Genomic DNA, 13,668 nt, shown 5'->3' with positions numbered 1-13,668 from the left:
AGGATTGACTCCCTGAAGCTCAAGGGAGTGCACCGTGTGACTGGATTTAGCCAGCTCTCCGAAAATGGCAACCCTGCACACCTCGGGTGCTTCTAGTCCTGCCATTTACTACAAGAACTGGGTGTGAGATTGCAACTGGGTGTGAGATTGCCAACTCGGAGGTAGCCACCATCGTTTGCATTGTGTACACAGATAGGAAAGCTTCTGAGTAACCCTCAGGAGTAACCCTTAAGAGTAGTCTCAAGGACAGTCCTGAGGAACCCTCCAGATTAATCCAAGTTTTGGAAGAAGACTCAGGGAACGTCTGAGGCAGTAGGCCCTCAGTGTAAGTTCATCCGGGGTGAACTCTGACTTTGGCCAAAGGGTGGTGCTACAACCCCTCCGGGTAACACTCAGGGATAGGCCCCTCATCTCTCTCTACATAATTGCTGGCATCAGCCCATTTAGGGAAGGCCTTGGAGTTGTTCAGTATGGTGGTTGCCTACTATCTTTTAACCCTTTGGGCTTCTCCTGGGGTTGGAGCAGCTTGGAAAAGCATCACCAGGACATTGTGCTGGAGAGAAAAAGGGGCAGTACTTACCTTCTTCCTTTTCTTCTCCTTTATGAAATGAAGAAAGTAGATAGGATGCTAATGGATAATATCCCCTTAATGCTGTAAACAGATACTAAGCACTCATGTTGAAGGTGCATCACTATGTGAGCATAAAGGAATCTGTAGTCACAGTAGCTGGGGAATTACCACTTGGAAAGAGGACCAATGATAGAAAGTCATACTCAACATACAGAGGTATTTGTAACATTATACACTGGGCTGGGATGTCTGATCCCAGGCTAAGGAAATCAGAGTTCTGTGCATCTTGAGCATTGCTCAAGATGTATGTACACTTACGTATTGTCCCTGGTGACTGTTCCATTTACCCCTCTCCACAACCTGATCAGAATGTCCTTCAAACTCGCCCCATTATAAGAAGCTCACTGCTCCCTGTCAAATCTGATTTCTTATCTATTGTACGTTCTTTTGTTATCAAAAGAGCATTGTTCCTCATGTATATAAATTGCTTGGGGCAACCCTCACCACTCACCAACAGACTCCAAACAATGTGCCCGACGATCTGCGACTGGGAACCTGTGCTCAAAAGACATGTAGCAAGAAAAGCTTGTATGCAGACATACGCTGTATAAAAGTGATTGTTTTAGCAGGAGGAAAACAGCTTTAAAACTCCTGCAGTGCCAAAGGTGGGGAAAAAAGAATTGGTAGGTGGAGCTCTAGGACATAATATGGGAGGGCTGGGCATAACCTGTGCGTGTGTGGTTGCTTCCCCAAACGCTATAAAGGGATTTTTCTATGCAAAAGTCTCTGTTCCTATCTCTGTGGGACAGATACCTCATAAGTATGGAGGAAAATGCAAAGGAGAATTCATATTCAATCATTCCAGAAAATCATGTATTAATAGGAACTTGAAAAGGACGCCTGATTTTTTGACTTCCTGTAAGTAAGTCATAATCAGTTAAAGCAGCTCTGTGTTGCATAGTTAAATCTGTTTGGCACTATATAGAAAAACAAAAGCAAAGAAAATACCTGGGTTTCTGTCTGCAACTGTTCAATTAAACTTAATGTCTTTATAGCAACCGCACAGACCTGCAAATGAAATGGACATTTTAGTTGAAACAAACTCACATGAAATATAAAAATATAATAACAATTCACTTACCGATTGAAAAATCTGTACTGCTTTCATTGGTTCATGTAAAATTAAATTTCCCAAAGTTGAATCCAGCTCCGCAATGTCACAAGGATTTACATAAATGAGAAACCTGTACACAGCATAGCTCTGCTTTGAATCTGCAGAAGGTAAAAGAAAAGCTTTTCATAACTTTTGTCAGTTTTCAATCAATTTATAAATGTAAGTCAAACATGTGGCTTAAATAAAAACGGAGGGTCAAAGGTAATGACATACAGTAGTTTCACATATCCTTTCTAAAATAACTGCTACAGAAAAGGTGCATTATTAAGCTCATACAACAGAATATTTATTTGAAAAATATATTAAAATTCGATTTGGTAAAATAAATATTGCAATCAAGTTGGATTAGTTAGGTTATTGAGGGAGAGTGCTAGAAGATAAAATAGAGTAGAAGAGAGAAATTATTAGACAAAAACGGCTATGCACCCTGACCTTGGAACAAGTTACCAACACAGAACAGTCAGGCGCCGAATCCATCATATCAGGAAGGACCTGAAGACCCTCATCCTACCTGTAAACCATTGGGGATGCCTCCAGCATACAACAATCTGTTGCTTCGCAGCTAGGTTTGCACTTTATAAATCCCTTACACGCAAACATACCAAAGAGGGATTGAAGATAGAGAGGGAAAAGTAGATGAACAGAAAACAAAATGTTATCCAAGATGAGTAGTTGTCTTCCTCCATTACACATTTCATCCTGCAGAACTGGTTCTACCCCATTGTAACAAATTATAGGCCATCCAGAAATTGAGACTTTCAGAAATATTTTTCATTCATAAATCTCAAAGTAATTCTCCCAGGACTCTTTGAATTTCTCTTCTATACAGTATGTCGCAGTTAAAGATCTATCTCTCAAGAGATCACATCTTTGAAATCTCAGACTGAAACCTCTCCAGAAGTGGTTTCTCTTTTGATTTCCAATGATAGAGGACGACTTTCCTTTGTACTGATATTGCTTCCTTTGCCAAGAGTTGTTTTGGTTTCTCTACCCTCTGGGAATGTTTGAATGAAATGAAGATGATGTAGAGGTTTGAAATTTGCATCCAAGACAGAACGGATTTCCTCAAAAATGTCAGCCCAGAATTGAATTATCTTGAGACACTTCTCGCTCTTGGTTCTCTTTCACTTTTCCAGCATATAACTGAGTCCAACAAATTTAGTCAATGCATTTTTCCAATATAGCGTTAAGCACATTTTTTGTTGCAAGTGTCTACCTTGGAGGTCAACGTTCAACTTCAGAATATCCAAAAGAATGATGTCTCAGAGCTTCTTGGTTATGTCACTTTGTAGTTTAGCAGACCAATCATTTCAGTTTTTTCAAAATACTTGAAATCAGTGTTCTTAATGCCATTGTATTTGCCAGAAACATTCACGCCATCCAATTCATCCAACTTGCAACGAAATAATGTTCTAGCATAGTTGTGTCTAGTTTTTGGGACTGAAAAATGATCTATCAGTTTGTTCACTAAGATGCCTCTAAGTCTCACGTATTTTCAGACATTGGATACCTTGAAACCAAACGTGTCTTTTAGCTCTGAAAATGAGTGAATTCTCCAATTCTGTTTAATTTAACAGATGATAAGTTTACTAATTAGGGCCCAAGCACACCAAACCGACTGAGAATTGTTTTCAGTAATGGATGGATTGTACTAGAGCGAACCTTCTGAATTTGTGTAGAAGGCTTGGTATGTTTTGTAAGCTAATTTCTAAATGGTTTGCCTAACCACAGAAATATTTTGCTGTATTGCCCTTCCTTGGATTTTCAGTGGCTTTTCCAATATATTTCAAGCAGTGCATAGGATAAACTCTTCTTCTCCACATGGGCCTATGTGGAGAAGAAGAGTTTATCCCATGCACTGCTAGAAATATATTCTTGGTATTCCTTGGTAATCCTTCCTCTGCATTCCTACAGAGTCTGGATGGTTCAAGTTAATGGTTGATCAAAAGCACTTTTTCCAGTTGGGTAGAATAGCTTTTTACAGGAGAGTCTAGGTTTCCCCCCTCCTACATATAATCCATTACGACATATTTAATATTAATGAATATTATCTATTTGAATTCCACAATCACGTTTAAGAAGAAGCAAACATGTTTAGGGCGGGTCATCGTCATACTGTTCAAATGTATCCACCAACTCAAATTTGAGGTTGGCCCTCTGTCACAGTCTCCCTTATTTTACATAACAGAAAGTCCAGATTTTAGAGACAATTCTAGACATCTGATGGGGGATGGGGGCATGCCCAAATCACAGGCTTCCACTAAGCCATTGTAGTGGCCAGACTGCAATCTCCTTCCTGGTAGCCAAATAAGATATTGACAGGTTTGTGCCATTTTAACAGTTCATTTTATGCCAAAGATGCAGAATAATTCTTCAATAGATATGTAAAGAATACAAGCATGATTTTGTAGGAGTCTGAAATGCTCAATAGCATTTATTTTGCCAAATATAACATTTATAATTATTTCTGCCCACTTTCATCCCCTTGTGTTACTGCTAGAGCACAGGCAGATAGCTAGCAATCCAATGACCAAGTCAAGATGCATAGGGGATAGCAACACATTTTGCTTGGTTCCTTTCTCACCAGAAAAGAAACCAGAAAGGACACCATGAATGTGTAAACATGCCATTGAAACTGTGTAAAGGTTGTGTAAGTCTTTGGTGAAAGAGCTGCTGAAACCCATCTTTACTGTATTGATGGCATCCTTGTTCTCACAAAACTACTAATGAGTTTGTGTTGGTTCATTTTGACATACAAAAATACAAGAAAGAGCATGAATGCTGCAAAAACTCAATTGTCTTAATGTGTAAACCTTTATACGCCCAAACTTTAAAATGTATATATTAGTAACCCTGGAATTAGACCACTATTAGAGAGAAGGACAGCAATTATGACCAGCATCATTTCCATGGGCAACAGATCAAACAATTGTAATACTGAATAGTTCAATTACAGAAAAAGCTATTCAATATATAGATGTTGGTACTAGAAAAAAACAGAAGTAAAAAAGAATTAACAATTAGCGCTTGAAACATTCTACAACAAGCATAACACACATATATATCATGTGATCCCTTAAAGATAATACCTAGAAAACATTAAAACATGTCCAATAAATGGTTCATAAAAGAACTAAGACAACGGATAATGGCCCTTATGAGTTAGGTGCTTTTATGGTGGCAATATTGCTGCACACATTAGAAATGAAAAGGCATGAATCATCTGAGAGAATAAGAGTTCATTCTACAAACCAAATGTGCATTTCCTTACTCAAAGAGTAGAAACCACCGCCAACATCTCAATGAATATTACTACTTCTTCTGACCTTTGCAATTCTCTGTCTACTTTACCAATAAAAAACATTTCTCTGTGTAAGGTTATGGCAGACTATGAAAACTCTTACCTTCGATGATCGTTTTATTATCCATGAGGGAAGATTAGGTTCAATGGACAGCGTCAACCTTCTATTAGCACGTTTCAGTCCAGGAACGGGTGCATAAATTGTGCTTTACATGATGATCTGCGCAGCACATTAGAATTGGATGGTACCTTTTCTCTGATGCTGCTTAATCTCTACACAGCGTTTGACATTGTGGACCATGGGATGCTTCGTGATGGACTGTACCATATAGGTTTGAAAGACAAGATGCACATTTGGCTCAAATGATCTCTCTCATATTACTAGAAGTTGATAGCTCTGCACCCAGTATTAGTCTACTTAGACCCTTTGTGTGGAGTCTCTCAGGGCTCACCACTCCTACCCCTTGTGATGCTGATAATGCCTTATGGAGGTACAGGGCCTCCTAGTCCTTGTCCTACCACTTCTGTGTTTGTGTTTTCTCTATGTTTGCTGCCACTTCACCTGGGAGGGTTGCTGGCGTCCTTGAAACACAACGCAGGCTTCTTCTTGTCTGGGTGTTGGCTTCCTCTGCATATCTTTTGCGGTTTCCCAGAGGCAACAACCTCCTGCAGGGATCTTCAGGGTTTCTCTACCCCTCGCACTGGTACCTCGATCCATCGTCCTGCTCCAGTGAGTTTTGCCTTTGCCCCAGAAGATCTGCTCCTTCTCGTGTCTCACCTTGCTCAGAGTGTGTCACAATGTTCCGCCTTTTATCCGTGTGGGGGGAGCTAATGGGTATCAGATGCATGGCTTTGTCTGACCTTATTAACGGGACCTGTCCTATGAGGTATGCAAGTACTAGCCTTTTTACTCTCACTCCTTCTCTTCGTCAGCCCTGTGTTTGTGTAGAAAGGGTGGGGGGGAAGTCCCACCACTGGATGCCTCACCCCCACTTCCCGAAGATCCCTCACCCAGGTGATCCTCAACGCATTGGTCCACCCTCAGGGTGTGGATCCAAAGGCGATGGCCATGTCCTGGCCACCTGAGAGAGAAGTCCCCGGGGACTAGTAAGTGAGACACCCTTTGGTTTCTCACATACCCTTCCCCTATACGATGTAGCTGCATCTGTTTCGCAGGGAAACTGGCAAAGCAAATCAACGTTCCCCATAGTTCTTTACCTTTTCATTGTTCCACAGCGAAACAGTAGGGTTGCAGGTCTAAGAACCATCGCATGACTTCAGGACTAGAGTCCTTTTATTGACTTATCCATACCAAAGGTGAGTGGTCAGTGATGAGTGTGAATTTTCTCCCTAGAAGGTAGTATCTAAGATGGAGAATTGCCCATTTGATGGCAAGGGTTTCCATTTACAACACAGAGTAGTTCTTCTCTCGGCGGAAGAGTTTACGACTGGTGAATAGGATGGGGTTTTCTAATCCATCGTGTATTGAAGATAGTACTGCTCCTAACCCTGTAAGGGAGGCATCAGTCTGTAATACGAATTTCTTTGAGAAGTCTACTACTTTTAATATGGTGTTCTGGCATAAGGTTTGTTTCAGGTTATTGTAACAAGCATCGTACTAATCAGTCCAACGAATATTCTGGGATTCCGCACTTCTTAATTTATCTGTCAGTCTAGCTGTTCTATCTGAAAAATTTGGGATAAACCTACGATAATATCCAATCAAACCTAGGAATGGCCTAGGATCTCTTCTGGTTTTGGGTGTGGGAGCATCTAGGACGTCTTTCACTTTTACTTGCTGAGGCTGTACACTACCATTCCCAACAAAGAAGCCTGGGTATTTCACTGCTGACTGAGCCAGCTTACATTTTCGTGGGTTGGCAGTTAAGCCGGCCTCTCGGAGGGTTCTCATAATAATGGAAAGATGAAAAAGTAAATAAATAAATAAAAATAAAATAAAAGATGGTCTTCCCACGTTTTACTATGACTATGTCATCAATATAGACCCCACAGAAATCGGAATAAGGCTGCAATATCCTATCCATGAGTCGTTGGAAAGTCGCTGGGGCCCCATGCAACCCAAAAGGAAGGACTTTGAATTGGAATAGCCCTACTGGCGTTGAGAAAGCTGTTTTTTCCTCATCAGGTACATGCACAGGGACCTGCCAATATCCTTTGGTTAAATCTAGGGTTGACAAGAATGTGGCATTTCCTAGTTTATCTATCAAATCATCGATACGTGGCATAGGATAGGCATTGAAGGCGGAGATGGTGCTGACTTGCCGAATGTCTATGCAAAACCTTCAAGATTGATTGGCTTTATTTACCAACACAATAGGGGAGGACCATGGGCTTGAAGAGGGCTCAATGATATTTGCCTTTAATATTTTTTTGACCTTGTCAATCACTACCTGCTTTTGTGCTTCTGGGAGTCTGTATGGCTTTAAATGGACCACTTTACCCTTTGGAGTTCTGATAAAGTGGTAAGTACCATGTATTCTCCCTGGTTTCTCACAGAATACATCGGGGTATGCAATAATAAGGTCATTCACATTTTTTTGCTTATCGTTAGGTAGTTTTTGGGGAATGAGTTCTACATTTCTAAGACCCCCATCCACCCTAGTACCCTGGCTAGTCATGCTATCTGCACCAGAGGTTCCTACACTTACCAAGGCCCAGGCCTTGCACAAATTTACTGCTTTAGACACTACCCCCTACACCGTTTTTACCAAAATCAGCGCTCTTCCCCCCAAGAGCGCATCTATTGCCAAGCATCTCTAACAAAACAGCATCTCTAACAAAACAGCTAATCCTCCACAAGTAACTACCCCGTCTGATCCCACCCCGAATCCACTAGTACCTATAGCCAAGACCAGCAACTGCCTTACACCCAGTACCTCTGCTTCCCCTTGTCTAGGACCACGGCGCAAGGAAAGATTAAGAACCAGAACTTCACTCCACTATCTTCCAGCCACTCTCCCTATTAAAGGAGCCAACAGGAAGTTCAGACTATCCTCCCGTACACACCAGATCCCCACATACCGGGGAACCAAAACAAGTCGCCACCCACTTCTGCCTGCACCACCTTTAAAAAAACACGTAAGCCAAACTCCACCACAGATCAAAAAACATACCTTAGCAGTAGCCTTTACCAAATCACTACACAATCAGCCTAAAGTATGGCCTCTAGCTAACACAGCTTCTGCCAGCACACCCCTCATACCTGACCCACCTAACGCCCCCTCCCCTTAAAGGAGCACTTTTAAATGTGCACTCACTAGGGGCACATGCCACTGAAGCACACAATCTTATCCTGGAACATCACTTAGACTTCATAGCCTTAACCGAAACTTGGCTACACCCAACTTCAGGGCCACTATTATCTTTAGCCACCCCCCAAGGCTATACCATATTCAGAACTGATCGACAAACTACACTGGGAGGCGGAGTAGCCGTTATTGCCAAATCCTCCCTGCAGCTCAGAATCAGTAGTACCGACAGCCTCGAGGGTTATGAACTCCTTTCCTTCAAAATAACCACAAAGGCTAAAACTACCATCAACCTCCTCTTACTATATAGAGCGCCTAGCTTGGCAAATCACTCAGAGATTGACATCCCGTTACTCATTACGCCCCTGCTGAAACCCAAAACCAAATTTATATTATTAGGAGACACAAACCTAGGATTCAATGACCCCCAGGACCATAAAGCCACAGCATTCCTCTCTGCACTACAAGACATGCAGTTCACTCAAATCGTTAATGCACCCACCCACACCAAAGGGAGAATCCTTGACTGGATACTAACTCTGTATCCTTGGAAAACATCAGCAACACCTTGCGGTCAGATCACTTTTTCATCCAATTTAATATATCGACCAACAAACCCCAAACAGCTCCTTCCCCTCCACCCATCCCAATTCTAGTGAGAAACTTACGCCAACTTACACAAGAAAAACTCACCCTTATTATCAAGAAACTACTACTAGAACAACCTAAAACTTCCTCCAATCCACTTGCCATTGCCAAGTTCTACCATACATGCTTAAAAACAGCGATTGATGAAGCGGCCCCCTTGAAATCCAAACTACCCAAACCTAAACGCAGGAACTCCTGGTTCAATGATGAACTCGTAGAACTAAGAAGAAACAAAGGAGCCCTAGGTCATCTGGACAGGAAAAACCCCACTGATGAAACCAAAACAGAACTCCACTCCCTTACCAAGAAATACAAAAATGCAATCATCACACACAAATCCAATACTCTTAACACATGTATTGCCAATGCAGATTCCAGCAGCAAAGAACTGTTCTCCATCCTAAAAGAACTAAAAAAAAACATTCACCCCCATGCGTAGCCATCGCGAGCAAAGCCTGGTGTACCACCATTCAGAATGCCCTAGCTTCGAAAAAATAACTCCCTCCAAGACAAAATAATTACTAAAAGAAAGCTATTACATAAAAACATGAGCCCGGCACCAACTGCCCAACTCAACGCTCCTGACACAACAACCCAGTTCCACTTCTCACCAGTCTCCATGAGATTGTGAGTAAAGTGATCGCCTCTCTCAAACCTTCCGCTTGCAAAGGTGATAGCTTCCCTGCCAAACTAGTCAAATCTTGCTCTCAAACCCTTACTCCCATCATTACCAATTTCATTAATGCCTCCTTCAGCTCCAACACGGTCCCAGCTGACATCAAAGAAGCGTAGATAACACCGCTTTTTAAAAATAAACCTCCCTAGACCATCCCATCCCCACCAACTACAGACCAATCACCACAATCCCCTTCCTCCTTGAAATAATTGACAAAACTGCATACAAACAAGTCCAAGCCCACCTAGAAAACAACCATCTATTAGGCGAAAGACAATCTGGCTTTCGTCCTAAACATAGCACAGAGACTGCCTTACTTGATTTAAAAAATCAAATGGATGCAATTAGAGACTAAGGCAAACTTAGTATTCTATTACTGCTCGATCTGTCCGCTGCTTTCGATTTAGTAGACCACGATAAATTAAGCCGATCACTCTCCAATAACTTCCAATTCTCCCAAAAGGCAACTGCTTGGATTAAATCAGTCTTATCAAAACGCATGTCCAGAGTTGAGAGGTGACGAAGCAGCTGACCCCATACCAGTCCTGCTAGGTGTACCACAAGGTTCCTGCCTCTCTCCCACATTAAATAATGCCTACACCAAGCTACTATTCTCAGCTCTGGATGCCATGGGAGTCATCTACACCAACTTTGCTGACGATACACAGCTTCTTATCCCAATCACGGGCAATAAAGACCAGGACTCCATTACCATAAACAATATCTACTCCCTTATCCAGAACTGGATGGCTACCAACAGTTTCTGCCTCAATGGCGTAAAGACTGATATCCTCATTGTTGGCTCACCAGCCCAATTAAAAAAACTGCCACAAGACTATACCTCTATTATCATAGAGGAAATACCCATTCCTATTTCCCACCATGTAAAAACCCCAATGGTTTATTTAGATTCAAGCCTCACAATGACCAAACACATCAATTCCCTAGCTTCCTCCACCTGTTAAACAGCCAAACTCATCTCCCTAAGCCGTTTATTCCTGTTCACACCCTACTGCATCACACTTGCTAGAGCCCTCATCATGTCTACACTTGATTATTGTAACATATTCCTATTAGGTTCATCCAAGAAAAACCTTACCTAACTACAACTTCTACAAAACAAGGCTCCAAGAGCAGCCTTAGGAATAAAAAAAGCGATCACATCTCCCAAGCCAGGAGAGACTGGCATTGGCCCCCCATCCAAGCTAGGATCCTCCATAAAACACTTACCACCACTCACAAATGTATCACCCAAAACGCCCCCTCCTATCTGAGTGCCTGCCTTACGGCTAAAACACCCTCTAGGCTCCTTAGGTCCAACATTGACACTCTACTATATGTCACGCGTTTCAAAAGCTCAAGAACCAGAGATTCTTGCTTCACTGTTGCAGCCCCAAGACAATGGAATACACTCCCCACCACCATCATCAGTGAGCTTTCCCATAGCCATTTTAAGAAACTCATAAAAACCTGGTTATTTAACAAATTTTAACCTCCTTCTAAGCCTTACCCAATGTTATAATTCCTATAAATTGTGCCTGCTGTACATAGGGTAAACCTATACGGACATATGTTACCATCTCTGCATCTATTTCTTCCATGTGTATATAATGTAACCAAATGCAACCAAATGTGACCAATTGTGACTACTTTTATGCGTGTGTGTATATATGTAATATGTTGCAAATTTGCATATGTTCTGCCTCCCTGTAACCAGCAAGTCTGTTGCTCTGTAACCTACGCCGTGATACCTAAGGGTTTGGGCGTATTAACAAATACAATAAATTAAAAAAAAAAAAAAAATGGTCAATCTCCTCGGGCGCATAAAAGGTTAGTATAGAGGAGGTGGTAGAGGAAGGATTTTCTTTCCACTCTTTCAGGAGATTTACGTGGTAGAGGTGGGTCTTTTGCCTCCTATCGCATTGGGCTATTTTATAGGTGCATGTTCCTGTTTGCTGTTTTACCTCATAGGGCCAGAGCCACTTTGAAACAAGTTTATTTTTAGAGGCAGGTAAAAGGACTAACACTTTTTGGCCTGCTGAAAATTACCTTATATTTCCCTTCTTGTCATAGGTAATTTTTTGTTGGGCTTGTGATTTCTCCATATTAGTGTGGACTAGGCTTTGGACGAGTTTCATGTGCTCTGGCAATCGGGTAGCTGTCTGTGAGAGGGGTATTGGCGCCTCTTCTCTTTCCTCCCAGGTTTCCCTTAGCAGATCTAAGACATTGCTTGGTTCTCTACCGTAGAGTAACTCGAAAGGGGAGAAACCAGTCGATGCCTGAGGGGGTCTTTCTCACTGCAAACAGGGCCCAAGGGATCGTACGATCCCAGTCTTTCCCATGCTCATCTACTAACTTTCTCAGAATCATTTTGAGGGTCTTATTAAATCTCTCCACTAATCCATCCGTTTAGGGGTGGTAAACTGAGGTTCTTAAGGTGGTAATGTGTAGTAATTCCTTAACTTCACCCATGAGCTTATTCATGAAATTGGATCTCTGATCAGTTCGAATTTGTTTGGGGAAAGCAACCCTAGAAAAGAATGGTAGCAAGTGTTTTAAAATTTGCTGGGTTGTGTTGCTCCGCATGGGGAAGGCTTCTGGGTACCGGGTAGTGTATTCAACAATTATGAGAACATATTTATTGCCCAGTTTAAAAGTTTCCAACGGTCCAATAATATCCATCTTGATTCTAGAGAAAGTAACATCTATTATCGATAGTGAGTTTAGAGAGGCAGGTAGGAGAATATGTGAGCTGGTCTTATGGCATATCTCACATGTTTGAAAGAAGTTCTTTATGCCAACATGGATACCTGGCCAACAGAATTTCCCACTGATGTGAGCTTTGGTTTTAGACTGTCCCAAGTGTCCCCCTGTCAAGTGAGAGTGTGCAATCTCTAGCACAATCTTACAATGAGTTCTGGGGATTACTAATTGAGTCTTAGTTAGGCCTTCCCTTGAGGTTTCCCTTCTATATAGTAATCCCTGTTTCAGGAAGAAAAAGGGACTTCCCTTTTGTGTCCTTCTCCCTCAGGAATCACTTTCAAGAAAGCCTCTGCGAGTATTGGATAATTTTGCTGGGTGAAGGCAAGGTCGGGAAGGATGGTATGGTCATCTTCCCCTTTTGCTCCAGTTGTACGTATCTCATCGGCCTCTCCAAAGCCCAAGTTACCTCCCTCAGTTTCTTGGGGTTCCGTTTCTTCCTCAAAACGGGGAAATAGAGCTTTCTCAAGAATTTTGTCCCCAGGATGTATTTCAAAAGGGGTATCGCCTTTGTTCTGTAAAAGAACTTTTATGTGTCCCCGAAAGTCTGGATCTATAACACCTGCTAGGACATCCAGACCACATTTCAGGGCTAGGCCAGACTTTGGGGCCAGTCTTATATAACAACCCACAGGGGGTATTAGAACTAAGTCAGTGGGAATCATCCCTCTTTTCCCGGGAGGGATAGTGGTCTCTCTGCTGCTACATATGTCAAAGCATATGGATTCATTTGTGGCAGTAGAAGGTTCTGTGGCTCTGTGGCTATGTTTCTTACATTTTAGGGTTCCCCAAATTGTCTCAATTGAGTGGTATCCCACTTCCAACACCATATCTAAGGGAGGCATGGTATCACAACTATGACACTGACACAAGAGTTACAAGTTTCAAAACCTTTATTAAATTCTTGGGGTTTGGAAAAACTCCTACTTTGCCCTATCCTATGATGGGAGTAGTCTCTACCATCAAATAATAAAGAAAACACAGTCCCGGGGGGCGCTGTTGTGCAACAGACAAGATGGCCTCTCCCGTGTAGATCTCTGTTGCCTAAGGCCAGCCGATACAGAAACTCTCTTCTCCCAACGAACGTCTTGTGCCCGCATCCACTAGGCAAGCCCCCCAACACAGCCTGCTACCAGCGGATGTTCTTCCGGCCCTTAACGGTGCTCGAGAACCATAGAATGAGCCATCAGCCCCAGAGCCGCGGTGAGGGAGGCGGTACTCGCGTTCTCCGGAACAACATTGAGGGACGGAGAGCGAGGCCGCCTGAAC

General features: G+C 42.3%; 1 protein-coding gene across 1 annotated transcript in view; it reads right to left on the bottom strand.

Annotated features, from left to right (window-relative positions):
* MCMDC2 (minichromosome maintenance domain containing 2) overlaps positions 1 to 13,668 on the bottom strand; it is a 2,206,017-nt gene that overhangs the window by 1,947,788 nt on the left and 244,561 nt on the right. The window contains exons 2-3 of the mRNA XM_069621139.1: positions 1,713 to 1,843; positions 1,580 to 1,639 (exon numbers count right to left, since the gene is read on the bottom strand). Of these exons, the coding sequence (XP_069477240.1) occupies positions 1,580 to 1,639; positions 1,713 to 1,843 (191 nt within the window). The remainder of the gene's footprint in view (positions 1 to 1,579; positions 1,640 to 1,712; positions 1,844 to 13,668) is intronic.

This window comes from Ambystoma mexicanum, chromosome 5q, assembly GCF_040938575.1.
Source record: "Ambystoma mexicanum isolate Mex_15411 chromosome 5q, UKY_AmexF1_1, whole genome shotgun sequence".
NCBI classification, from domain to species: domain Eukaryota; kingdom Metazoa; phylum Chordata; class Amphibia; order Caudata; family Ambystomatidae; genus Ambystoma; species Ambystoma mexicanum.
The sequence above is the reverse complement of the archived record's forward strand: the minus strand, read 5'-3'. Positions and strand labels throughout refer to the sequence as shown.